The 27,876-nt window shown below is 40.0% G+C and overlaps 2 protein-coding genes across 4 annotated transcripts; both read right to left on the minus strand.

Moving 5' to 3' along the window:
• Positions 1-1,922: 1,922 nt before the first annotated feature.
• On the minus strand, positions 1,923-13,217 carry ZCCHC8 (zinc finger CCHC-type containing 8). Of its 2 annotated transcripts, XM_062504108.1 has the most exons (14): positions 13,055-13,217; positions 12,192-12,234; positions 11,499-11,573; positions 10,958-11,063; positions 10,219-10,296; positions 9,812-9,915; positions 8,472-8,537; positions 7,417-7,477; positions 7,161-7,303; positions 6,292-6,434; positions 5,473-5,588; positions 4,691-4,774; positions 4,117-4,231; positions 1,923-3,405 (listed from the first exon to the last, which is right to left on the minus strand). In XM_062504108.1, exons 1-14 carry the CDS (start codon positions 13,215-13,217, stop codon positions 2,603-2,605), a joined length of 2,100 nt encoding a protein of 699 aa, XP_062360092.1. In that variant the 3' UTR covers positions 1,923-2,602. The 2 variants fall into 2 exon arrangements, with proteins under 2 accessions (XP_062360092.1, XP_062360093.1); XM_062504109.1 differs by having other exon boundaries at positions 7,417-7,480; positions 12,192-13,195.
• A 519-nt stretch (positions 13,218-13,736) lies between these two features.
• On the minus strand, positions 13,737-27,685 carry RSRC2 (arginine and serine rich coiled-coil 2). 2 transcript variants are annotated; one of them, XM_062504118.1, is made up of 10 exons: positions 27,573-27,685; positions 24,897-25,053; positions 24,303-24,346; positions 21,531-21,743; positions 20,470-20,613; positions 17,000-17,122; positions 16,824-16,903; positions 16,028-16,260; positions 14,714-14,803; positions 13,737-14,403 (listed from the first exon to the last, which is right to left on the minus strand). In XM_062504118.1, the coding sequence occupies exons 2-10, from the start codon at positions 24,975-24,977 to the stop codon at positions 14,224-14,226; spliced, it is 1,188 nt and encodes a 395-aa protein (XP_062360102.1). In that variant the 5' UTR covers positions 24,978-25,053; positions 27,573-27,685; the 3' UTR covers positions 13,737-14,223. The 2 variants fall into 2 exon arrangements, with proteins under 2 accessions (XP_062360102.1, XP_062360101.1); XM_062504117.1 differs by having other exon boundaries at positions 21,531-21,721; positions 27,573-27,679.
• Between the last annotated feature and the right edge of the window lie 191 nt (positions 27,686-27,876).

A 27,876-nucleotide genomic window follows, 5' to 3' on the forward strand; every position in this document is an offset into this window, starting at 1 on the left:
TGCAGTTTCAATATACAAAACCCATTTGAGTAGTTACAGCTGACAGATTAAAAACCTCACTAATTACAAGCATCTTCAGTGCAACAATATGTAGCACTTGATAGAACAGTGAATTATAGACAAATAGCTAAAAGATGCAGATGAATGAATTCCTCATCATGAGAGAACCAGCAGAGATAACTCCCCATCCCTAATTAACTGTGTGTCTTACAGCAGAGCTAAATACAGGAGGAGTTTTACTTACTGGTTCAGTTTTCTCACAGCACTATCCATGCTGACTGCCACCTCCAAAGAAAGGACAATTCCAAAGGGAAGATTTAAAAGAACATTTTTAAAAATACCTCTGAGTGCTCTCAGAGAATTTTGTATGATTATCCTTATTTGAAATTAAATTACTAAAATTAAACCCAGAAAATAAACAGGCCCTGCCTGCTTTTCTGAGATCAAAACATATCACAAAAATATTATTTTAAGAAAAAAAATAAGCATTACAGGAACATTTATAACACTGCAGTTTGAAAGACAAAAGAATAACAAATGAAAATACTTTAGTCACAATTGTTTTGCTTATCTATTGTGACCAATTAATTATGTGGAAGGGTGACTGAGGATGGACCATACAGAACACCAAAAGGTTCTAAAAGCACATAAAGATGATTTTTATCTTGTATATGTATTCTTCTGCCTTGCTCACAGAAACCACAAGCATTCCTTTAATTTAGGCTGCGTGTCCTGCTCAAGCAGCAGCATTTCCTAAGAGCCATTAAAAACAGATCTTTAAGGTGTGGTGAAGAGAACTTCGTGTTTCAAATATGAGCAGCACAACACACCCAAAAGGTGTGCACTGGCAATCATCACCTCCTGCCCTGCATCCCTTTACCATCCACGTGGCAATGATGCAGCACACACAGCTCCTGTAAACTGTCATTACTGGCTTTTAACTCCATGGAAGGAGGAGGAAAAAATGCCAGACCTCCATATGCTTCCCAACAGAGCTTTCTTTAAATGTGTGTAGAAGGTGGAAACAGCACATTCTTTTGTTGTCCACTTTTGCTATAAAAATACTATTTCTCCTATAAACTAGGAAGACAAATGCCATTCATTTTAGAACATATTATGAACATTTACCTTGACTTGCTTTCCAAGTGCAACCAAATAAACTGGACTGGTAAATACTGCAAAAAGATTTTTCAGCCTCTCAGAATTCACATAAAAAGGTGCTTTGGTTTTGCCTTCCTGTAATGTTCAGGGAGAAAAACAGAAAGAGATATAAATAAAGGCTTTAACTGCAAAAAAAGCCTGGGGTTCTCACAGATTCAAATGCAGAGTGTACCAACATAATTTATTTTAAAAGATTTTTGGGTAATATGCACTAACTGCAAAGCTGAGAAAGAATTAAGTTCATTCCCTTAACATTATCTTGCAGACAATCCCCTTCACAAGTTTTGTGTTAGATACTTGAAAATGTTTTGATTGACTCTGCTTTACACTTGGCTGGGGAGAATTTTCCTGCATTTCTGGAAGGACTTTACCAGCATCAAGGAATACCTTACATTAATCGAGGGCTCCCTCTCTTGGCAGCTGAACAATGTACAGTCACTTCAGCCACAGGTCCCTCCCGAGACAAGGAGAAAAAAAGTGTTAGAACAATTAATCAGCAAGATTGCAACATTTCTAAGCATTCACAAGTGGGAGCTCTTCAGATTATGAAAACTGAGTGGTATGGCAAGGTTCTGTTCAAGTAGCTAAGAAAATTTTAACAGTTTCTTGATTAAGAAAATCTGAAGCCAGCAGTTGTGGCTCTTCCTAAAATATTTCACTATACTCATCATCATTTTGCTCAGCTTGTTTTCCCAATTTTCTTCAGCAGCTGATTTTCAAAAACCAGCATTTTGCTGTTTTAGGACTCCAATTAAAAGCTCTTTAGCTAAAAGCTCATTTATTAAACCTCTGTAGACAACCACGAACATGTATGTACAGCAAGTTTACATGAAGGACGATGCTACAAAAGATACAGTGGCAATTAAAACAGACCCACATAAATAATTTATAAAAATACTTGAAATGGTGAAAATAGCACTGTAATCCCCAATTGTTTTCCTCCAATTGCCAGGACTTTGATGTGGGAAATCTTAACATCAGGCCTTTTTAAAAACATTCCGAATATATTAAACTTATCTACAGGATAATTAGCAAAATGTATAAAGTGTAGATTATTGTACAAAGGACAGATATTAAAAAAATCACCAATCCACCTGAAACTCAAGGACAATATAAATCTTAGCCAAAATAATGAACACCAAACCACAAATTCTGCATTTTAGAGTACTGGCAAATAAAATGCTCTTAACAAATCATCAGTCCTATTATTCCTTAGTGGAAACATGAAATTTGGAAAAAATTCTACATTTTCTGGCTGCATTGGTGGTCCTGGTCAAGATGGAAACCTGCACAGACTTCAACACCAAGGAAGAACAGGGCAGACCTGTATTTGTCAAGATTCTCTCTTTCCTGTAAGGTGAGGGAGGTTATCTGAGTTTGTAAAACTGGGGGGGGAAACAGAAGGGATTTGGACATAAGAAAACAAAAGACCAGTTAAGATTTAAGTCTTTTTCTTTTGTTGGTTTCTTGGGGAATTTTTTAACAGGCTTCTTATCCGTAGATAAACCCCAGTTGATTCTGCCATATTTTCAAATTCAAATGGTGTGATGCCCGCAGCAAACTTGCTCATGTCAGGAACAAATCCAGGTTTTTTCACAGATGATCCAGTGCTTGTGGGCACTTTATTACCACCTGTGTTTTCCTCCTCATTAACCTCAGGATTGGGAGCAGGCAGGTTGTCACCCAGCAGGCCTTCAGAAACTGCATTATCAGGATTTTCCTTTAAATCAAGCAAAGTGTCCTCTAGACTGGGACTGGGTAGAGAACGTTCATTTTCTGGGATCTGCTCACTGATGTCAGAAAACTCTGTTTCCACTGAGATCACTTTCTCAGGTGACCTGACTTCTGCAACCAGATCTGCTTCATTCCTGGCTGGTGATGACGTAAGGGAATTCCCAGTTAAAGGTGTGTCAGCAGGAATATCAGAGTCACTGTTTGTGCTCTCTGCCTGCTCCAGAGCGGCCCAGATTAACCTCTGCTGCTCCTCCAGCTCTTCCAAGGTCAGTGTATCCTCATCCATGACTGAGTCCACTATTTTGGGCTGAGGACTATCACTGGAAGAGTTTGCTGGTGGAGTAGTCCTAGGGAGGGGAGAGTGGGTGGGTGTGGAAGGCTGAGGGGGTGTGAGTGGGGGTGTTCCTCGTGGCACAGGGGGAGGAGTGGACATCGATGGAGATCCAGGCGGCAGCGGAGGTTGGAACTGAAAACTGTTGGGACTTTGAGATTTCTGTGCCCCTTCCAGATCTAGAAAGAGATTAAAAGATACCTTTTAGAACCCGAAATCTGACCAGGACAAGATTCAAAGTGCCAAAGTTCTGATTAACTAACAGATTTACACCTCATCCCCGGTTTTCAGCTGAGACAGAACAAACTTTGTGAGGGTTTTCATATCCACCAAAACGATGGTTTTTGGGATTTTAACTCTGCCAGCCATTCAAGGAAAAAAAAATTACTCTTGAAGGTGTTAAGAACAAACTCATTCCACACTGAGACACATTGAAAGATTCCTCATGGCAGATTTCAAAAGGAAAGCCAGAAGTTTCTCCAGCTGTTCTAACACTTAACACTGAATCCTCCTTTGAGTTTGCCTCATTTTAAAGAAGCTGTAAGCTTGTAAATTTGTTATTTCATCCAAATATGTATGTATTTGGGGGTCTTAACAGAAGTTTCCTTAGAATGCTCCTGAGATAAAGAGATCAGAATTTTTAACGTAACATTGCAATTGCTCTGAGCTCACCCGAAACCTCCTGCTTGAAAACCACAGTGACAACCACAGCAAATGCCCCTGCAGTAGGACACTGCTGGCCTCTGTCAGCACTGCCTTTATTTACCACCAAAATGACTGCTAACACACTGGCTTCTCCTTTTAACTCTCACATTTCAATTCAGAACAAGTTATTTTGAAAATAAAAGTTGAAACTAGGAAAAAAAAAAAAGGCAGGAGGATAACTGTACCAGAGTCCAGGTCCATGTCAGCTGCTGCTGTCTCTGAGCTCTCTTCTCTTGGTCGTTTGGAATGATGAGACTTGGACTGAGGTGCAGCCCTTTTGCTGCTGGATTTTGGACTGGGCTGGAGAGAAATTATCCACAAACCCAAAAAGAATTAGTATTATACCATACAGGCTAATGTTCCCAGCTGTAAGAATGAAAGCAATTTTGTAACTACAAAATCATTTGGGGATCCAGTGTGTAAATAGACACTGACATTTGAGGGATGTCATGCCTATGGAAATTCTCATTTATTAGGGGAGTCTGGAACTTCTAGGCTGTGTAAATTCATTGCAATTTCTTTTCCAAACTGCTTACAGATCTTTGCACAACTGGGATCTGCTTATATTAAGTGAAATAACATAATTAATTTTAAACATGAAGCCATTTTTTGTTAAACAGGTAAGCCAAATGAGCATTTCACCCTCACTAGTGTCAATAAAAAGTCTGTTCCCTAGTGAAGATACAAGCAAGAAATCATCACGACCTACACTAACTAAAAGACAAAATAGGGTTTTTTTTAATAATGAGATATATTTACCTCCTGAAAATTAGAAAGGTAGTGAGCAAAAACATCCTTCTGTTGAGATGGCTGCATGGGGATGGAGCCGAACATCTGCCACTCCTACAGCAAAAAGAAAAAAAAAGACAATAAAAATAATGTTGCATATGGTTGGTGAATAACAGAACTTTGGTTAATAACACTGAATGAAATAACACTTAGAGGCCACTAAATGGACAAATGTAAAGGTGTAAATGCATAAGTGCTTCTTATTAATGCATGGGCATTCAGAATAGTGATGGAATTCACTGACAGGAGGTTAAAATGCTTTTGAAGATAAAAGAGAAGCACCCACAGGAGATTTCTTGTGTGCTCTGTGCATAAGAGGGCACCCATTATGTGGCTCTTCTGCTGTGACTTGTTTAATTCCAGTTGTTACAAAGCTTTGCAGAAGTTGTGCACTGACTGGTCTGATGTAATTTTTTGTGATCAGAATTATATTTATGGAAACATCCACAGTGATTTTCATATTCCAAAACCAGCCATGGAGTTATGTGTTTAAAAAATAATGAACTGTCCTTCCAGGCTCCTGTTGGTCTCACAATGGAAACAATCCCCACAGAAGCAGTGTCAGACCTCAGCACAAGAATCATGACAAGAACCAGTTGTCACACTAATTACAAGCCCCAGCCCCAAAGCAAGGGCTTAAAAAGAAGAGACTCTTGAAACAGTCAGATGCAGAATACAAAACATCTACTCTTGGCTAAAAGCAATTCTTGTCACTCAGCACATTGTTTAGAAGGCACAGAACAGCTACTCACATCTGGGATGCCACTGGGAGTGGATATATTAAAGCCTGGATAATTCACCAACTTAGACACATCATAAGTGATACGTTTGGGCTGGGGGGAGACCCCATCTTCTGCTTCAACTTCACCTAGAATATAATTAATATTGAAGTTAATTAGGAACACCACCGAAAAAACACACAAGATTTAAGAAGAGGGGTTTGAATGTAATTATTGATATAAGGTTTTGAAATCCACAGAAGCAGGAACAGTGACCAAATCCATCAGATACATGCATGAAGCTTCCCCAGAAACCAAACTGGGAATTCCTACATGACTGCTTTTCATGTACCATTGTTACCCTCAGAATTTGGCACCAGGACTGCTGTGAGATGCAGCATTCATCATGGTCATTAGAAAAAGATGGTAAATTACTTAAGCTGGGTTCCAAGAAACGTGTTGTTTGCTCGCTGGGGGGTTTGTTCCTATGTAAGAGTAATTTATTGAGGACTATGGCTTCTTTCATAAAATGTAAGAGAAAAAGGGAGAGGAAATTGCACATTAAGAGATTTTCAAGTCTTGCAGTTTTACAACTCCAGTTTCTAACAGTGAAATTCCACCGACAGTCTCCATCTTTACCACTCAACCATTATGGAACTTATTTTACTGCCACATCACAGCTGATAAAAAAGCTGCATTTTTACATGAATAAAACCACTCGATTTGCAACTTTCTCCCCTTTCCACGAGGAAGGTGAAGGTTTACAAACCAGTTACTTTATTATCTCCTGAGGAAGGTGCAGCCAGCACACAGCCTCATTGTAAAGCTGCATTCCAGCCCCACATTGCTCACCTTTCCCATCATACAGAGCCAGTCCTGAGTGCTCCATCTCAGCCTCCTTGAGCCAGCCCGGGGGGTAGCCCAGCTGCCTCATGCGGTAAATGAACGGGGGCAGGCTCTTGTCTGACACACCAAGGGCATCCTGAAGGACCTCACTAAGTCAAGAAAACAAACAGGAAACAAAATGTCATCCAGAAAAATGCTTAATTAGGGACAAAAGGCTATGAACGTCTTGTGGAGTTTTCAGCTGTCAAGGTAAAATAGCTGAGTTTTAGCTCAAACTGTGCTGCGTTCCAACCCCAGATATAACAGCTCTAGATGAAAATCAGCTCTGGTATTAAATATAAGATTTTGCCTTGCTGATATGCTTAAATACTTTATTAGATTTAATTCTACACTAAGAATAACCTACTTGACCTGCTCCTTCTGACTCATGGACTTGACTGCAGTTATCAACAGGAAGGGTGGACCTTGACATTGAAGTTACTGGTGATTTTTTTGGAGACTGCCACACAATAATATGATTTCTCTGAACATTTTGAATAGAGAGGAAGGAACACTCAAAGCTGGCAATTTGCAGACTTCTGAATACATTTTTAGTAGGAACATAATAAATTTGAAATTTGAGAAATCCAAGAGTAATATTTATCTCCCTGTATTAGAGAAAGGGTAGGACTGTCAAGCTAGCAGTGAGTTTTCATTTGAAAGATATCTCTGCAATTTATTAAAATTCCATTTAGCAAATCCAAGCATAATACACTCATAGTAAAGAGCAGCAGCTGGACTTAATAAACTCTGGCAATTAAAATCTGGCACTCCAAAGGCAGAAGAGATATTCCAAAAAAAAAAAAAAAAAAAGCAAATGGAAAGAAAAGAGATACCTAATTACTCCTGGCTTAAATTTTCCAAACCTCTCTTCTACTTCTTCTGCATGGTAACGCTGCTGAAAATTCTGATTGCCCGAATCAGCACAAGCCTCCAAAAACTCCTTTCTCTTCTCATTTATACGAGCTGCATTTCGTGGCTTAAAGATAATACAATTGGGAAGTTTAGAGTTGGACAACTTACAATTTATGCACTCCTTCACCCAACACAAAGCTTGGAGAGCAGCAGTCTTTGGAATACTGGTGACTTTACCTTTGGGCAGTCCTTCATTTGATGATCTTCAGAACCACAATTGAAACAATGAGGTTTGGGCCTGCTTGAAAAACGCACAACGAATTAAACCCAAAACCAACTTTGCCATGTTAAATACACCTAATTATTTTCCTTCTTGACAGATTTTAAGGTTTAGACTTGAGAAAGACAAAACCAAAAGCAATGACTGATGTCGTGTGCTGTCTTCTGCTTCTCTTAAATTTCTATCAATCCTTAAATAGAGAATATTGCTGATTTCACAGTGCTAAGGAGGACACAGGAAATGAGGAAAGGGCAGAGGGATACAGGAAATGGTATCATCAGAGGTCAGATCCCTTCCACAATACTGGGAATCAGTCACCAGTAGAAACAAACAGCAGAGCACAACCATTTCTTTGGAAAGTCCTGTCTCAAGTCACAGTTTCAAGTAATGCATTTTGTGAAGCTGCACTGAAAACCTGGAATGGAACTACAGCTGGCTTCAACTTAAATCTTCCTTTACATTCACACTGTGGCAGGAAACATTTGCCATGATACTGGGGTGAAATACCAAGATTTTAGAGGAAGATTCATTTTCTGAACGTTAATTTTTACTGAATTAGGACAGGTAGCAGAAGTGGAGACAAAAAGTGTGGCACAGGAACAGGTATCCCAGATAATTCCAGCTGGGAACTGAACTCCCTTCACTTCTGACCTCCCATAAAAACTACACCACCAAGTCTCAGATCAGTCTGTCTTAAAAATCTCTCAGGAGTTCTACAGAACAGCAACCATGACACAACACCAGTGCAAGGATGACAAACCAATCACTAAAAAGACAAGAAACAGAAGAACTAAGTATAAAAATTCAGAAAGTTTTCACACACTGACTTTAGGCCCTTCCTAAAGAAACTCAATAAAAAGACAGACCCAATGACTGCAATGCTCAGCTCTGGCTTATTTAATTTAAATTTAAATACTCTCATTGCTCAAGCATGTCCAAGACACTGGGCAATAATCACAGAGTGCATCTGAACTTTTCAGCTCAAAACTTTATATTTAAGAATAATACAAACCTTTTGGGTTTTACTTGTATTTCTTGTCCATCTAGGGAGAGAATCTGGCTGAAAACTTGCTGATATCTTTAGATTTCAATAAGGAAGTGCTACTGGATGAAGCAAAATTTCAAATTTGTTTAAAGTATCAATGAAAACTTAATAGTGCTTTGAACAGAACAATGACTCATCTGCATTAAGTTACAAATAGATCCTTGAAATGAAGTCCTGAGTATAAACTATAAAATGATATTAACTATAAACTATTTGCTAAGATGAGCTTATGCTGTTTCCTCCCACAAATTTCCACCCAGTACTTTATCAGCACTTGCTGAAACTACAAACTTTTTGTTTACAGGCAGAAATTTCCAGATAATAATTCTGAAATGCTTCACAGTAATCTTATTGAACCACATTTTGACAGTTTCAAAATGACAGATTCACTGAGAGCAGTACTTTGGTCATTTAGAAGGCAGTGCCTGATGAACCATTTCACTTGGAATCAGTTCAGCCACACTTAACTTGGCATTTTAGGAGAAATTCCCATTAGGCATCTACTTCCTTCATCCAGAGGTTGGGAGACTGTAAATGTGCAATTTATATTTAGATACAAGTAATTTTTTCACACTGACATGACCTTGATTACAAGCTTAAGAACTGGACATTGCAGAAATGAACTCTGAAACTGCTTCCTGTCCTGAGTCTTTCCAGGACAGAAGCAAAACTGGAAACTTGGGGAGATGATGTTACTCCAGAAATTTCTTCTCCAATTTCTTTTGTCATGGAAGACATCAATCTTAAAAAAACATTTCAACATTTTTCAGCTTTTTCAGCATTTCCCTCAATTCCACTTTTCAAACATTGGCTTTAATAAACAATAAAGGATCAACTGTAAAATGGATGCATGTTAAGAGCATACCATATTTAAGTTTTTATAAAAGACTTTCCCTCTAGCTCTCATATATGGAAAAAAGCATTTTATAGCATGTTTGAGTTTCCCAAACCCATTTCTTATTCCAAAGAGTGGATTTTATGGAGGGAGAATACTTATTCAATCTGCAACGAGCTGTCATTCCAAACCTGATTAGGGACTGGCCAAACAAATCCCTAAATTCACAAAATGTATTTATGGGAATAAGGCATTCACTCTCAGGATAGCAATCAGCAAGTCAATAATATCAAAATACTTATTTGTTTTGAATAAAAAAGCCATTAATGACTCATTAAATCATCTATAATGACTGCTATGGTTTTGATAGAAAGACACAATCCACTGAAGAGAATCTGAGTTCAATTTACCCACTGGAATTCTTTGGATTTGACAAACAGAAAAAAGAAAGGTGTTTTAGCAAACAGGATACTTAGGTATTTCCCATCCTTCTGTCAGCTGTGGATTCTCATTTAAAATAGGCTGCCCCAGTTTATCGAGACAAAAATTGGTAAAATACAGAACACTTCCTACAACCTGTAGAAAAAAAGTCAGAGAATTGTCAGAAATGTGTCAGTATTTAGGTGAGACTGGTAGCATTTCTATAAATTTACACTGCTTGAAATACCTCCAGGTTTTTTCCCCCATTCTGTAAGAAATTACAATCAATATAAGCCCAAACCTGTACACGTAAGATTTTTTTGGACTGATGTAGCCCAAACATGCTGAATTTAAATTTCATTTATCAGTGTAATAACAGCAAATCTTATTTTAATGGCAGTGTACAATGTGTAGAATGAAGAGTCAGACCTACCATGGAGTGCACAGTCAAAAACTTACACTAAAAGCTTCTTTCACTTTTTTAGCAGAACTCGAGCTGGTTCCTTTGCAGTCCTCTTCCAAAACAACGCTGGAGGGCTGACAGGAAAAATAAAAATAATTTATTTATATTAGCAGACCTCTTGAATGAGTGATATAAAAGGCACAGAACGTGGGGTTCAGCTTCTGTCCTTTCACCAACAGCAGGATAATGTCCACATCAGTCATGAAGCTTTCCACAGTCCAAAGCATGACACAGCTCCTTTCTAAGGCTTTCTTTGATGAGAAATACACTGCATAATAACATTTTCATTCTCATCAAAAAAGCTAAGGGAAAAATAGAGAGAAATGTGCCATTCCACCCTTTTAAGCATAGTGAATGTTAAGAATCAAAATTCTAAACTAGGAGGACAAAGTGTAAATTTTCAGATTCTATTGTTTTTCTGTTTTCTTCTATATACTCAGAGTTGGGACAAATATTCTCAGAAGAGGATACATTAAGCTTTCTATTCAATTATTTAAACCACCTTATTTTCTTTCACTGAAATTTCAATAGGGACATTTTCCAGGAAGCATTTTCATGGGCAGAAAGGATCTTTCCTTTGTCCTGGCCTCTATTTTTTGGAACAAACAGTTGTACAACATTTGTTTGACAACTACCTGATTTGATTTTTGCTACTGTTTAACAGTGCAGTATTTCAATTTTCCCATTACAGAGAGGGAGAAACATTATTTCATAACAGTTTGAGTTTTAAAGTACCTGTGGCTTAGCATTCAAGTGGGATTTTTCTTGTTCACTTTTCTTCTGCTCTTCATATTTTTGAACTAAACTATAAATAAAATCTTCAATTTCTTGATGATACCGCCTGGGATGAAGTATAGAGAGATGAAGACATGAGCAAGGCTAAAACAAAGAGCAGATGATTCTTTCCTTAAGCATTTATCATTTACTAAACAACTCAGAAAAGAGGAAAATCCAATTTTTTTTGGTCTCACTCTCAACCCCCACCAACATAAATGCAATCTATTAGAGAACACCTGAGTGGGGAAAAAAATAAACTCAGAGGCAGGGAAAGATTAATTTCTTATGTTTTACCCACAACATTCCTGAAATTCAAACTGCTCTTAAGATTCAGAAGATACTGCTACTGAACAAAACTCCTGTCATACTGCACATTATCCTTTTCTCCCTCCCTTCAATAGTTTATGCTATTGAATAAAATCTACATCCACAAATTTGGCACAGCACTGTAATATCCAAACAAACAAAAAAGGATTGTTTTTTTCTTGAAAATACTTACTTAGTAATGACATTGTTCATAAATAAAATCTGCAACAGAGGTCCATCAACTTTGGGATTTTCCACGGAGATTCCACTAGAACAGCACAGAACACAGACAATGGGTACAGTAAATACTCCCCACCAGTTTTATCACAGCTGAGTCTGGACCCCACAGAGGGAGGAAGGGTTGGTCAATATAAAATCTGTATTTTTAAGAAGTCCCTATCCACTTAAACAGAAATTATCCTCTTGAGCAAAGCAGGCTGGTGTGAAGTGGAAGGAGAACAAAACACCCCCACACTACAGAAATATTTAATTCTGTATGAACAGAATTCTCTCCTCTAAGAGAGAATCTCCTCTAAGATTCATTCAAGCATTTGAATGCAATTTTCTCTCACTGCTGAACTTTACATTAAAACTGTTTCCCTGAAGACCAAGTAAGTTTCACTAAACAGATACACACAAATAAATAAGAATTACATCAGTACCAACTGAGTTCCTGCTATTCCACTCCAGAAGACTTTTCAGGAACTGGAATGACATTTCAGAAACCCAGCACTGAGCAGGGATTGGGACAAGGAAACAAGATGTAGCAGATCATTACTAGAGACTGCTTTTACCTTAGATAAACTCTATTTACATATATATACATATAAATAAATATATTCTCTCTCTATAATTCATATGGTGCTTCAGGACAGCATTAACATACCTAGGACGAGTCAGAATTCTCAGCTTCCTTTTAAGTTCCTGATGTTAACTTATTGTTAAGGATTCTGATTTTCTTGGGAAGACACAAACCCACACCCAAAGCAAGCAAGAACTTCACACAGCACATAAGGTTTCAGTCCTTCCCTTTCACTGCACAGGGGATTGTTTAAAATTCCACCTGTTGCTGAAGAAACACAGTAAAGTGAAAAAAACCCAACAAACCACAAACGAAAAGAGGGCTAGCTGTGACAATCCAAACAGTGCCATTCCTTACATGCAATGACTGTATTAACATATTCATATTTTATTTTAAAAATATCAGTGATCTTCACCAAAAGAAAGGTAACAGCAGCACACGTGTACTTGTAAATGAGAAATAAATTATAACACATTTCAAATTCCACTCTGCTGCAGCGGCAAACCCAAAAAAACCCCAAAAAACATTTAGAGAACGTGCCACCATTTAACTACGTGAAATTATTTGTAGCTGCGTTAAGATGGATTGTCAAAGTGAACACACGGGTGTCTGTTTTCCCTGGGATTCAGGGACAGCCGTTTCAACAGCCGCGCCCGCTGAAGGGCCTGAGGTGGGGCTGCCACGGGCCCGGCCGCTCTGAGGATAAAAGTTTTTATGGAAAACGTGCTCTGAGGAAGCTTAGGAGCAGCACACTCGGCTCCCCTCACCGCCCAGCTCAGTCATCTCCCGGCCTCGGTGGACACGGAGGGTTCTTTCCCACACACCCCCGGGAAGAAGCCGGAGCGCCCCTGAGGGCCGGGAGCGGCTGGCCCGGAAGGGAACCGGCAGCAGCGGGGCGCTCGCCTTCACCCGCCCCGGCGCGGGCCCTGCCTCTCCCGCCAGGATATTCTCCGCCCTGAGCCGCTGCACCGTCTCGTCGCGGTCGCGCAGCCGCTGGTAGAGCTTCAGCAGCGGGTCCGGCTCGTCCACGGCGGGCGGCGAGGGCGGCCCGGGCTCGCCCTCCAGCTGCCCGAAGAGCTCGCGGTCCCCGAAATCCACCTCCGCCGCCATCTTGGCCGCCGCAGGAAGGGCGGGGCGGGGGGCAAAGGGCGGCGGGAAGCGCGGGACGGGAAGGACGACGCACGCCGCGGACTACAACTCCCAGTGTGCATCGCGGCGGAGAACCGCAGAGGCGGGCGGCGGCGAAGGGCGGTGCACGCTGGGAGGTGTAGGCGGCGAGGCACAAAACCAGCACCCCCGCTCTCGCCCTACTCACAATGGAGGACGCGCTCGGGCCTCCAGAACCGGCACCGCTCCCGCTTTTGGAGTTTTCTTTCCTCTTCTGAGAAGAGGTGAGCGGTGGAGAGAGATGGGGGGGCAGCAGAGTGCAGGACAAAAGTATCTCAAGTAGGGTGTCTGAAGCAAGGCCCCTCACTGCAATATTTTAGGCAAATCCTTCTTCAAAAGAACCAATACAAAACCTCAATACAGAACCAAATTCAAAAGAACCAATACAAAACCCCCTTAAGTATTCCCTTCTCTTAACTGGCGTATGGGAGTTTGGCCCAGAAGAAAAATTACTATATGACCTTAGAGAAAAAAAAAAAAGTCTTTATTATTAACCAGTTTTTTTTTGCACTGGATTATGTGCCTATTGGCCCAGACCGCTAAATAACATCTACACAATGTTTCTTTCATGTTTCAAGAATTGAAAATAACTGTACAAGGTTAAAGTACAAAAGTACACAAGACAGTGGACACGAAATATCCATGTATGAGCTCATCCCATCTGCTGCTTGGTTTGAAAAGTAGAACTTTTAACTAAAAAATACTGTCCTCCTCTAGTTCTGTCAAGTTTAATGGAAGTGGGTATAACCTGATTACAACACTAACACCAGTATCACTAATCTGATATTTACAAAAAAAATTGTATTTTTCAATAAATTAAAGTCAATGCAACACCCATGCAAGCTAGAATGCCAGCTTTTTGGTGAACAAGGACCCAACATGTGAACAAGAACCTTCCACAGTCCCAAACTTCAAAAGAGCCTTTTTTTTTGTTTTGTTTTTCCATTTTTCAAACTGCATCCATTCCTCGCATGGAAGATGTGAACCCCAATCCCATTCCTCTTTGCGTGTGAGTCTGTGATCTTGCCATTTCATACTGTGCATCCAGATTTCTGAACACCTCCTCCTGCTGCTTCAGTGTTTTGTAACTCTCCTCATCCACAGAGCTGCAGCCAGCTTCATCTTCGCTCTGGAAACACAACACAAACATCAGCTCTGGGCAAATGAGGTTCACAAATTATTACAAGAGTAAGAATTCAAGCATTTGGGGTTTATTGCTGCAACATTCTAGTGCAGATTTTCTCTGTCAAGAAACACACAGGCCTTCACCCAGTTGCTTTCTGAATTAAATTCAAATTTAGATGCTCATTCTGAACTTAATAAATACTTAAAAACTCTTTAACTACATTAGGTTGACTTAAAATCTTTACACTAAAAAAAAAAAGTGAAATCATTATCAAGCAATTAATAAACTTAATTACATATTCAGAATTCTTTACCTTAATGCCCATCAGTTTTCTGAATTTGACATTTTGGTCCTTGTTTCCAAAATTTAGTTTTTCCCATATTTCTGCAGACTGTGATTTATCCTGTTCAGATTAAAAAAAAAACCAAAAAAACCTGTCACCTTTTAATGTAAGATTCCATTAAGAGCACAACAGAACAGCAAGCAAAGGAGTAGTGCTAAAGACAAACCACTTCTGTACCAGAGCTGGAAGTGAAAGGTTTCCAAGTCTGAAATTGCTCCTGTAGCATCCTCACAGGAGCTCTTTGTGAGGGAAGTCTACCTAACCATGGTGTTGAAAAAAACAGGTACATTCCTTCCTTTGAAACTTCCAAAGGTTGGAATTCAGGCTTGAAGTAAATTATGGAAAAATTGAATTTGTTTTTTGCAGTTAATCAATATACAGCAAAATTCAGGAGGAACTGCCCAGAGAGCATTCAGGGCTCTCCTGGCCTCCCTTTTGTCTCCCACCATTGCCATGGGAACTGGCTTGTTTTTCACATCTTGTGGAACAGTCTGTAAAGGTAAGAGAGCTTGTTGTGTAACTGCCTTAAGATGGAAACCAGCCTAACAACAAACACTTCTATACCAGAGTAACAAAAGACAAAAATAAAAATATTAAAGTGGCCACTTTTCCTACAGTATCAGCAGGCAAAAGCTCTACTGAAATCCAGCAATCTTCTGAAAAGCAACTGCCAGAGGAGCCTTTCTTACTCCAGTAATTGCAAAGGCATTTGACAGAGCACAAAAGCCTCAAGGCTTGTTTGTATTCACAACTTTTGTTAGGGTTAATATTAAGTTAGTCTGCTCCTGAGAAGCTACCAGCAGAAAGACTGGTCTTTGAAATTTGCAACTGGAGAGGACACAACCACCACATGAGAAATCTCTGCAGTCCCAGAAAGGAGAGGTTATACATTCCATACCTTAGCTATCCCTTCCCAGTTACGGGAGACCATTTGGATTTGATGTTTAGTTGCAAGGTAAACTCACAAAAATAACATTAACATCCAACTCTACCTCTGAAGCTTTGACATTTGGGGTTTCCTTGAATCTTTTGTCACAACTATTTATCACGGAAGGACTAATTATCCTAGTCCTTTCACTCTTAAATCACAGACTATTCTGAGTTGGAAGGGACCCACAAGGATCATCAAAGCATAACTCCCACTTTTACTGAAGTCTTACGTTCAGGCTGGTATTAAAACTTGCTATGAGATATGAAAGCTGCAAATAATGTTCATCAGCATCCTTAACCTGAGTGCAAGATACTCCCAAGTAAGTTCACAAAGGTAAGAAACTCTAACATTACCCCTTCCTTTTTGCCTTGCCAAAGCATCTTCCTCTTTTTCTCTTGCTCAGCAAATTTCATGGGGTTCACTGCTGCTGGGTTGTAATAGCTGGGCACAGCTATGCCAGTCTCTGCCAGTGCCTTAGCCTGGAGTGCTGCCATCTGAGCTGCCATGGCAATCTGAGGGGTCACCTGTGTCCCTGATGCCAGCAGAGCTGCGACATTGATGACGGAGCCTCCCGTGGCTGCAGCCGCTGAGGAACAAAAGGAACTTGCCAGAAAGAACTTGGGACTTGGGGAAACAATCCCAAAAAACACACAAAACCCAACCACCAACCTGCCCCAGAACCTAACAAAAAAGCCAACCCCCCCAAACACTTCCCTTCAATAGAAGTTGGGAGTGCACAGATAACAAATAGATGACAAAATTAATGTGACTTCTTAACTAAGGAGCATGCCTCCAGTAACTTTAGTAAATCAGAAACAAATGAAACTAATGCACCTTGTGGTACTAAACACCTCTGAGCAATGGCAGCCCAATGACCATCAGGAAATCATCTAACAGCCCAACATACAACATTTTTCTTGTACTCTAGCAAGCAGTAAGAAATCTCAATCATTTGTGTTGGGGTTTTGTTTCTTATTTTTAGTTTTGGTTTCTTTAACATTTCCTAGTTCTTGTTGTGTTTTTTACTAACAATTACATAAAGACTACCTGCCCAACTGTTGGATAAGACTGCAACACTCCTGTCACATAAGCTTATATATCTTCCACTCACACTACTTCTCAGAAATTAATCTAATACACATGCATTACCTGCAGCCATTTCCTGTTGCTTCTGTTTTTCAACCATTTCCTTCTCTCTCTGTTCTTGCAATTTCTTTGCTCTTTCCAGCCTAGAGGTACACAAAAATAAAAATACTCAGACATGCAAAATCAATATCAGGAGCTTATTCACGTCACATATGGTTAGAATCAGCACAGTTTATGACCTTCTGGCTAAGGCTTCCTGTGCATCCATAGCTGTGTTTCGTCCCCGGAAAGGCGGTGGGCTCGGACTCCGGCTGTGGCTCCTGCTGAACCTTCGGGGCTTTTCAATTCTTTTCTTTCTCTCTCTGTAACCAAATTTAACAGTTGCTAAAACAATGAAGGTACACATGTAGCTTAATATTTCATGAAGTATTCGATCACAGCATTGAAAATCTGCTTTATGATTCATTCAGAGCTCTCAAGAAAAGCTTTCAGAGAATTTATACTACAACAGTCGCCTTTTAAGAATACAGAGCTAAAACTGAAGATTTCCAGCTGTGCAAATTCTGGCTATTCATTTACCCTCTCATACTCTGTGTTCAGAACAAATAGATCTGCTCCAGAGATTCTAAATCCTAAGAAAAACATCCAATTTCTGGTAAAAATTGCAAAAGAACTTGAATTAATCAAGCTAGAAGAACGACTTAAAGCCATAAGAGACCTCAAAGCACTGCAATTATGTTAATAAGGAGTATTTTGAAGAGGCCCAATTTAAGAAGTGGAATAGTACTTCAGGAAATTACTATTACTCTCCCCTCTGTGTACTCTTCCATAAATGTGCTTTGAGTGAGTCTGCTACGCTGAACAAGTGATTTGTCTTGGGTTTCTCTTGGGAAAAGAACTCTGAAGCTTGAATTACTTGGAGGCTGACTATCTGAAAAGAACCCACTTAAAATGTACTTTTAAGTAAAATAGCAAAACATGCTGTTCAACTCTTCTTCACTGACCCTCTCCCCACCTCCTTACAAGCAGAAGTCATTCTTAGGAACATCTGTACCTAATCCCCATCTAAACAACAGCTACTCAAAACACAAACAAAAAGTGCTATGAGCAGCAGTTCTCTGTGCCAGGATCATCATTATCTACAGTACAAGAGAGAAGGGTTTATCCCTTTAACACTGGTGTTTCAAACAAAGAAGTCACAGGCACTGGAAATGCTCAAGAAAGCTTAATTTACAGGAGATATTGCCCACACTTTCCCCAGATTTGCCATAACCACTAAGCTGAGATACAAAAAGCTGTTTCTGAATTTTTTAACTTAAATGTTATTATCAGCCATTTGGTGTGACAGCTAACTGGGGATAATGGCTAACTTGACAACAGCCACTTTCCATGGCATTCAGATACTCTCTCACTTCTGTTTGCAACCTGGGCAGCATCTACAACCATCATGAAATGCAGACTGAAGTTACAAAAATATCCTTGTTTACATGACAAATCTGGTAGAATACAAAGGAGGCAAGACTTATCTTTTCAGAGAAGTTGACAAGATGCAGATTCAGGCACTGGGAAGTGACAGATCTGCATTCCTGAGATAAGATGTAATGCATGTTTCAAAGATACCTTCATTTTTCCCCGTGCTGACTATTGTTGTTTGGTCTTGTCTTTGGTCTGTGATGCTTTAATGCACTGGTAAACATCAAGGAAATAAATATTTGAGCTTTTGTATTGAAGTATTTCCGTTTGAAACAAGCAGCTGGTGTCACGTTTTCCACGTAGCATTTAATCAAAGCCACACCACTAAAGAACTGCCAGGAGATTCTATGCACTCAGAAACCAAGAGATTGGTTTAAATGCCCAAGAGGACAGATCATCTGAAAATCTGAGTTTGAGATTATGCAAAGAACCATCCAGAGAAGGTCAAGCCCTGCTCTTTACAAATGCTTCTGTCACAGCCTGCTCACTGTTACACAACAAAAACTGCATGTCAGGAATGAGGGAATTCCATTCACAGGTGAGTTTTAACAGGGTAGATTTCTACATCACATTTATCTGGCTTGTGCAGAGTTTGCCTTGAGGATTGCCCAAAAAGTCACATTCTTTTCCAGGCTTTGTCTGAGACCTGAACTTGAAGTGTACTAGCTCCAGATAAAAAACTTATGCCTTGCTTACTTCCATTCTCTAGGATTAGTTGAGACACAAAACAGCACTTAAAAGAAAAGGATTCTTGCAGCATGTCCACCAGCATCCCACAAGGCCTGTTTCCAGTTGGAGAAATTCCTATGCTATGACTATCCCTTACTTTTTCTTCCCACATTTGATGTTTCAGGTAATTTGAATTCTACTGCAGAAGTCAAAATCGATTCTGGGGCACGAAGCTTTCATGGAGCCTTTGCACACCATGTCCAAAGTCATTTTAAACAGAGCACATTATCTACAGTAACTGGAAAAAATGGGGAGCTGAAGCCTTGCACAACATGCTGAATGTAGCTTAGATACCATTAAATGCAAGTCACGTTTTCCAACTGCAGACCCAGCTCTACTCACCCCAGCTCAATGTTTGGTAGAAAGTGCCTGTCAAAAATATGACACAAACCATGTAATTCAACTACTTCTTCAGAAAGGTAAGTCTTCTGAACAGTTTCACAAGGGATGTTGCAGCATTACACGAGTGTGATTGTTAAGACTCCAGTGTTCCACTGCAATGCTGAGTAGTCATAACCAGTCATAGAACAATTTAAAATATTCTGGTGAAAGCACTATTAAGAGAACTGGAACAGTCAACACTTTCTTGCAGCTCTGGAGGGACACTGATTTTCATTCGAACTACTTTCAATAAAACATCTGTAGCAGTGATTAGGTTGTATTTCAGCTTCACTACAGGGAAGATCTTACAGGGCATTAAGAATGCAAAGGTGATACAGAGACTCCACACCAAAATACTGAACGTATTATCAGTATTGAAAAACATTAACTTCTATACAGTGATGAAAGTGGCAACTCCAGCATATCCCAGGTGAGGTATGGAATCTCAGCTCTGTCAAACAGACCCAGACCAAACCAGAACGTGTCTAGATCAAGTACTTCTAGAATTTAAGGAAGAAATCAAAGAACTTGGGGAGAAAAATTAGTATGATAAATATTCTGAACTTGACAAAGAGGAGCTGGTAATCACTAACACTGAAGAGTACATTAATATCAGAAATAACCCATCTGAACCAAAATTTACCTCATTGCCACACCAGTTGCCACTTCACAGAAAAATTAAGTTAACTTCATGGAGCTGATCAGAATTAGCTTCTGATCTGTGAATCTGCTCTGATAGCCAGTGATTCACAGTTAAACTTTCCTTTTATCACAGGTACACAAACTGAAGGGATAAATACAGCAGTATGCCAACCACACTACTACTGTACAAACACAGCAAAGGGTCACATCTATCTTATTCTTCAGTTCTTCCCACTTAAATACTATTGCTAACAAGAAGTAACACTATGAAAAGCCCAGAGCTTGAGATGCTTCAGCTGTCTAGGACAAATGTTTCTGTAAGACCAAGCTGATCACCCAGTCCTGAACCCACTCTCAGTACAGCTGAGAAAAAGCCAACCTCATTTCACTGCACTGAACAAACATTAACTGGCAAACCCTTCATATCAGCCCACCACACAATGTCCAAGCAAACATCACCACGTCCGTGGAAGGTACCACTTACCTGCTTCTGCTCCTGGTTCTGCTTTTACTTCTACTTCTATGTCTGTGTCTAGATCTTGATCTAGAGCGAGATCTGATCCGTCGCTTTCTCTCTCTGCTGCGGGATCGGGATTTTTTCCTATCACGACTTCTACTACGATGACGTCTGAAACACACGCCCCGAATTCTTACACGTGTTCTTGTGTTCAAATGCAGTTTGTACTTAAGGACTTACACAGGGGCTCGTCACCACAGGGCACAATGCATCAAGCAGGGTGGAGAGACTGCAAACTACACACGGAAATGTTCGTGCCTAGAACAGGCTAAGGGATGAAGCGGGAAAGGAACCAAACCCCATCAGCAGCCACAACTGAGCTGCAGTGTCTGTAAACAACCACACTCATCAATACTGCTAGTTCTAGTTGTTCATTAAAGCTACATCTCAAAACAAATACAAAGCCAAACTAATCTGATGCAGAAGTCTTAAACCCAAAGGCAACACAACTCTGCTCCTCTCCATGGTATTCCAAGACCTTTGGGAAGAGGTGCTCAAGTCCCAGCTTGTGAGTCACATCCTGTCATTATCCAAAGCCTACTCCTCACTACCCCGTTTGCTGCACATCCCTCAGCTACAAAGGGAGAAGTTCTGCTGGCAGCAGCCTGCCTGTCCCAGGCCATTTTCCTACCCTCAGAACATGCCTGGGTAGGCTGCCATGCAAGGATTAGCCAGGAAGCTCATGATTTAGGAGCTAAAGAGCCATGTCACTGTAAGGTGTATTTGCTTTCCTGTCGCTGACAATACATTAAATACACTTAATACCCTGTTTAGTATTTTCTATACCAATTATAAATGTGAGACACTTCCCTATAAAGTTTTTGTGCTATTTTGTAATTTTATTTCAAACCAATCTGCAAAAGAACTACCTACAAATGCACTACCCAGTGAAAACTGGAACATGCAGTATAAGCTGATGCTTTACACCAGGTCAGGAATAGAACTCAGCTGTATTTCAGAATTCTACAGTAATTCCAAACATGATTTTTGGAAATGCACTCACACAATAATCACATGCAACAACTTACCTTTCCCGAGACCTGGATCTGGAATGACTCCTCCCTCTGGATGATTTTCTTTCTTTGCGTTTATGCCTCTCCTCACCATTTTCAGATGAATTTAGGCTATCTCTTCCCTTGTCAGAAGAATGCTCTTTGTCATTGTGGTCTTCAGATTTGTGCTTCTTGGAGGACTTCTCTTTGGATTCATGTCTTCTTGCCTGTTTTAAGAAGAAGTTGGTTCTTTCAGGAAAATAGTGCAACAAAGAGAGTTAGTATGGGTATCAGAAGATAAAAATGCTAAGTTGTGATGCAACATTAGTAACCTTAGGAGTGTGACTCAATCATGAGCCACGGCTGCTTTACCTAATGCCACCAACTACCCAAAGTTGTAAAAGTACACTATCATTTTCCCCCCTTTTCCCTCCTCCCACTGTCTAGAAAGGATTTTTAAGGTATCAATCCAGGTATCTTTACAGTGCTTCCATGTAAGACTCACAGCATTGTAACAAAACACCTGCCATTTTCAGTTCCTGTCTTCATTCCAAACACTTAAATACCTATCTTAAAGAACCTGACAATTTATGAATATGCATATATGTAAACACAGTTGCAGTGACTATTTAATATCTGCCTGAGTCTTCCATGTAGGAAGTTACTAAAATCCACACGTAGTTCCAAACTATTTTGCTTACAGACCAAAAAAATCTAGTCATCATTAGGTAATCATTTTCTAGAGCAAAACTCTCTTCAGTAACTTCCAACAGTTTTTACAAAGCGAAGTGGCAATTTACATGGCTGACATCCCACTTTTAGAATTTCAAACCAACATGCATCACTCAGACTTCCCACAGCAGTTTCAAATTACAGATATGCTGCTCCACTATACCGCAATTCCTTCCTGCACTGCCTTTAAAACAAAAATAAAAAAAGATTCCTTTTAATAGCTGCAATGCCAAAAATATTTAGTAAGGTCAGGCCTGATTTTTGCCAGTGCTTCCCTTAGAAACTAAGTCGTGACATCAACACCCTTTCTTAATATATCCAGTGTGTTCTGGAACCTTTCTAGCACAAAAGCATAGCCCACTTAATTCTTCTGTTTATATAATGTTCTGCTTAAGTCACAAACTAAGTATGATAAATTCATTTTAGATAAACCCCAATTATTGAAAAGTTGTTTGGTTGTCTTGCTTATCTCAATCTGTTAACTACTCATAAAACCTTTTCTTCCATCACAACTCTCTCTCAAATGAATCTGGAGAAGATGCTGTAATTGGTTTTTAACCACTTGCTCAAGCCTAATTCTTCATTAATAGGTATCCATTTCTGAATGTATTTGATTATTGTCCCTCAGGTAAACAAGAATATCAGATGATTTTCCTGCTTTCACAGTATTTTATTCTTAGCTCCTTTAATAATCAGTTGTTACATCTGAGGTTAGCTGTACACTAATTTTAAGTATCTATTTATAAGCTGTTCTTACATACATACTAGGAATTATTGTTATTCAACATTTAGTATACAGACAGAGCTTAATCTTGCAAATGACAACAGCACATCTACTGTGGGAGATAATTTCTCATCTGTTCACTCTGCAAAACTTAAAAGCTGCTAAATAAATGGTGTAAGATAAGATCCAACAGCCTGGCAAAGCACTGGACAGGATTTAAAACACCTTTTTTTTTATTAATTAAAGAGAGTCAGAATATTTTTTTTAATCACATCTTTCAGACACACACTTAGTAATAAAACCACCATTATATCCCATAACGGATTTAAGATATTTTTAAGGGAAATATGAGTTTGAATGACTAATAGTTACCTTATCATGAAGTAGGCTTATAATTTTGCTATCTGAGTCTGCAGCGTCTTCAGTTCAGTCTCTTCGCGCATTAGCACGCTGAGTATGATTTATTATAGAAATGTTATCATGTGAGCTAAACAATAAATTATTCAATTTCACAAAAACTCGCCTAGATTTTTCTTTCCTCTTTTTTTTTTTTTTTTTTTAACAGAGCTTCCATTGGAATGGGAGAAGGAGAAGTTCCTGACCCAGGTTTGAGGTTTAAAAGTGCCTTATCTGTCCCAGCCTCTTGCCCCACATGGCTTAAGCTTCTTTATGACTATTTTGATGCTCCTGCTTTGCTTGTTTCAGCTCTTCTCTGGTGTGTGAGCCAGTTATTTTTAAGGCATTACTGATGCTGTCTCTTCTCACTCCTCTATATATTCACACACACATATTCATTTATTTTAAGAGACAGCCCTCTGAAATTTTGCTGCTACTGTCACACTTCCAGCTGACTCAGCTTGTTTGCCAAGCTATGACAGCCTTTACAATTAAAGGATGCAATAAACAGAGCTCAGTCCGGTGGGGAATTATTTTTAATACACCTAAGTAGACAGGAATGCATTATTCGAAGTCCTGAACACTGTCCAGGACCAAAGCTACCCAAGGCTTTTAGGTAATGGAAGCTCTGTAAAAGTGATCAAGAACACCATCCTACTTCTCCACGAACTCTCTCTTTTGGCTGCTTCCACAAAAATTAAAAAAATAAAAAAAAAGAAAGAAAGAAATTAAGTTACTAGTCTCTGAAAGCATTTTCTATAAAACTATTACCTTGTCAACATGATGGCTGCAATCATGCTTCACTATGAAAGGCTCTCCATATCCATTTTTAAGCTTAAAGTTTTCAATTTCTTGTACTTACCATAAAATCATTTACATAAGTTACACATATGTGCATTACTACAAGATACTTTTTAAGAAGTACAATTACCTAAACGCTACAAAGTGTTAATTACCTCTTTGCTTCTGCTGCGGCTTCTGTGTTTTCTTCCTTCAGTATCTGGAGAAGAAAACATTTACTGTCATTTACCAAGACAAAGAGGACATCACCTAGCTATAACCTTTCTAGCTCTTTTCAATTATTCCATCCCTTAAAGTCAAGATTTAAAAAGCAAACAGCATTATATGAGTATCTACTACAGAAAACAAACTCTGGCTGTTAGCCCCAGTGCTTTGCATTTATTTAAGTTCAAAAACTAACAGTGAAAAGCTAACCCACATCAAACTCCAATCATGTTCTTCTGCTACATAACCTTATTCTTGCTGTAACTATGCAAAAGTATCCCAGTCTATGCTTATCTAATCAAAATGAAACCAAATGGGACAGTTTCCTGTTTGGTGTGGTCTGACTGTGTCCCCTCTCCCCGATCCCCTCAACAGTGGTAAGACCTTTTCCCACAGCAGTTTCAATACTTAGAATACACCCCAAAAGTTAGTACATCCATTTTCTCTCCAATTCTAAGTTACTAGGGCTAAGTCAGTCTATTTTTCCCAAAATTGCTTCTAAGAGAATTAAGCTCCACAAGCAATTTGATTCCTCCAGACCGTACCTGACTTCCGTCTTCTTTCCCTTGACCGTGAGCGTGATCTTGAATAATGATGCTTTGATGTTCTGGGAGAACTGGAGGCATCTGATTGTTCCTTTTTCTTCTCTCTTTCTGGAGAGGATTTTTCTGGGACTACTCCATCTCGTTCTGTATCACTACCCTACGAGGACAGAATTTTTAAGAAACAGAAGCTTAGGACTGGAAACCAAGAAAAAAAAAACAAAAAACATTTTACCTCATGCTTCCTCTGCAGATTTTTTTTTTTTTTTGTTAAAAACAATGCTGTGTTTACCCCATGCTTAGGCAATAGCTTTACAAACTTGCAGTGAACTGTGTAACTGCATGGAGATTGATATTTTCAAGACTTTAATAAAGAGAACTGATGTAAAGTTCACATTTTACGCTCTCATTTCATTAAACTGTACTTTCATTTCTCCAGGTATTTCTAAGAGTATCAGTAACACTACACTCTGAGTTTTCTCTAAATGGTGTTTGTAGGTCAATCACTTTTTAGCATTTCCATGACCAGCATTACTTAAGGTCAATGCTGTCCCAACAGATCTGAGTGACCTGACAAGTTTGGGCATTACTGAGGCACAGCACAAAATCCCCAGTGTTCTGAAGCATGGAATGAACTCTGAAGGGAAATGTAGTGAGGTGTTTCAGTTGGACTGGTCAGTCTGGAATGAGGAAACACCTCAACAGTATCTCTGCAAAAATATTTATTTGTTTGAGAGCACACACAGGTCACTACATGTGTTCCAAGATCACATTTTCCTCAGATAATGAAAACCAAGATGTTCCCTCCACTCCTTCTAAACCTTCATCTAGAAGGATTAAATCCAAAACCTGATTTTGTGAAATCAAGATATTCTGGGACTGAGTGTGTGAGAGGTAAATGAGTACAACTGTGGTACAATGCACTGAAAGAACAGAGTGAAAACCACACACTGAGAGGGTGAATGTGCTCTCGTTAATGATTTTACAGGTTCACTGCTCTTGCTCTCATCTCTGTGCCAGTCATATCAAACCTTCTGCTCAACATGGGAATGCAGCAGATGTCACTAAGGGCATCATTCGACACAGAATTGCTACTCAGGAAGACAATTTAATGTAGCAGACGACTTCAACTTGCAGTTTTCCACCAGCTGCAACTGGCTGCAAACAGTTTGCAAACTGAACAAAACATGGGAAAACCTCTCAAATCCTCATTCACGTCCATTGCTCTGATAACAAAGCAGCTACTTTTTCTTAAACCACAACACATATTACAAATCGTTATTAATATACAATTATAATGTGTGCTAATGTGGCAGACTTTCTTCATTACATGCTACAGGTAAATATTCGGATTTATATTTCAGTTACTACTGCTTGCATTTTGAAGTTACTTGAGAAGAAGAATATCATCTATGAGTGTAGCTGGGATTTAAAACACACTATCCAAATGAAACAGCCCACTGCCACATTTTCCAAGGCTACCAATCTCATTATTTACACACTGCTGCTCCTTAATGCTCTTGTGCTCTGCACCTGAGGGAAATCTCAGCGCTACAAAAAAGAACAGCAATTAAAAACCTGACAGAATTCACTGAGATTATTCTCAGTTCTCAGACTGGCACCAGGCTCGCTGTTACCTTGAATGAGGCACTCACCTACACTTTAGAGAAACCTCTAAATATAGCAGTAGTACCTTTAATCTAAGTGCAAAGCCGAAGTATATAACTAAAGTCCTTTTACCAAAAAACATACCTTACTCTTATCAGAGTTAATATAACAAAAATAAAATCATTTTGAAAGAATTAAAATTCTCCAAAAGTTTACAGCTGCCCTGTTCTGTTTCACCACTGGTCAAACTTTCAAGACGAGAACTTTCAACTACCATATTAGAAACTGCAAAATGCTCAAAGTCAGCTCTGAAAAGTTTTATCACTTTCAGGCCCTATTTGTTTGCTAAGGAAGTTTTTTGTTTCTGAGGGCTTTTTTTACACTCAAAACTATTTACCAACTTTTGAAAAAAATAACCAAATCAGGTTAACTCTCTGATATGATAACTCTTACTGAATCCTTCAGTTCAATTAGGAGTGAAATACCTTTACAAGTTACCAGATCACAGAATTTTTTCAGAGAAAATAAAACCACACTTAGACCCTGCTTGAACATGAAGGGCAGCGATAACTACAGCAGAGGCATTTCCCATCAATATTAACCATAAAAAGCAAGACGTGAGCGAATTAATTGAGTGCAAAAAAAGCCTGCGACCAAATACAAAGAAAAAGCGCGAAGAAAAGGAGAGAAACAAAAATTTAACGTGGCACAGACACCAAGTCGCTCCCCTCACAGGGAAGCTTCGCCCCTCAGTCGCCATGAGAAACTCCAGTATGGCCACAGCGCTTCTCCCCAAAGCCGTGGAACCACCTGGGCTCAGTCCCAGGGAGTCTTCTCCTCTCTCCAAGCCCCGAGGAAGGAAACAGAAACTTCTGGAGACGAGGATTGAAGCGGTGGGCGCAGCGCGGCCGCCCCTCCCCGAGCCCATCATGGCGCCGCAGCCGAAGGCGCGGCGGGCGCCATTTTGTGTCTCCGCGCACACGGCTCCCGACCCGGCCCTCCGGGGCTCTGTCTCCCCCAACCCATTCCCCGCCACCCCCGCCGCAAAACCCGGCAGCTACCGCCGCTCACCGCCATGACCGAGCGCCCGGGCCGCCGGCCCTCAGCAACGTCCTCGCAGGGCTCGACCTCGCTCGGCTGCGCGGCCACAGCGATCGCGCGGCCCCGCCCGCCCTCACTGCCGGTGCCCGGATGTGGCACTGGGGGGGAGCGTGGGGGAACGCGGTGCCTTGTGGGCTGGGGCGGCGCGTTCGCGTTCGCACAGGTTTGGCTGCCACCGCCACCCGTTGAGCCTGTCCCGGCTCCCGCCAAATTGAAACCCAGGAGCCGCTGAGGGGGAGCGGTCAGGGGTGCCGGGGGTTCCTGAGGGCGCGGG

The sequence above is a fragment of the Cinclus cinclus genome, chromosome 17 (genome assembly GCF_963662255.1).
Source record: "Cinclus cinclus chromosome 17, bCinCin1.1, whole genome shotgun sequence".
Taxonomy (NCBI): Eukaryota; Metazoa; Chordata; class Aves; order Passeriformes; family Cinclidae; genus Cinclus; species Cinclus cinclus.

What these genes read in the sequence shown, in the direction of transcription:
- ZCCHC8 (XM_062504108.1), bottom strand. Translation starts at nt 13,217, where the DNA reads ATGGCGGCGGAGGTGGATTTCGGGGACCGCGAGCTCTTCGGGCAGCTG. An exon ending in ACCTTTCTAATTTTCAGGAG is followed by an intron (nt 4,232 to 4,690) that starts GTAAATATATCT and finishes ATTTCTCTCCAG; the next exon opens with CCCAGTCCAAAATCCAGCAG. An exon ending in TGACATGGACCTGGACTCTG is followed by an intron (nt 3,406 to 4,116) that starts GTACAGTTATCC and finishes ATCTCTTTCTAG; the next exon opens with ATCTGGAAGGGGCACAGAAA.
- RSRC2 (XM_062504117.1), bottom strand. An exon ending in GCCGCAGCAGAAGCAAAGAG is followed by an intron (nt 21,722 to 24,302) that starts GTAATTAACACT and finishes TTCTTAAAACAG; the next exon opens with GCAAGAAGACATGAATCCAA. An exon ending in CAGGAAGCCTTAGCCAGAAG is followed by an intron (nt 16,904 to 16,999) that starts GTCATAAACTGT and finishes GTGTACCTCTAG; the next exon opens with GCTGGAAAGAGCAAAGAAAT.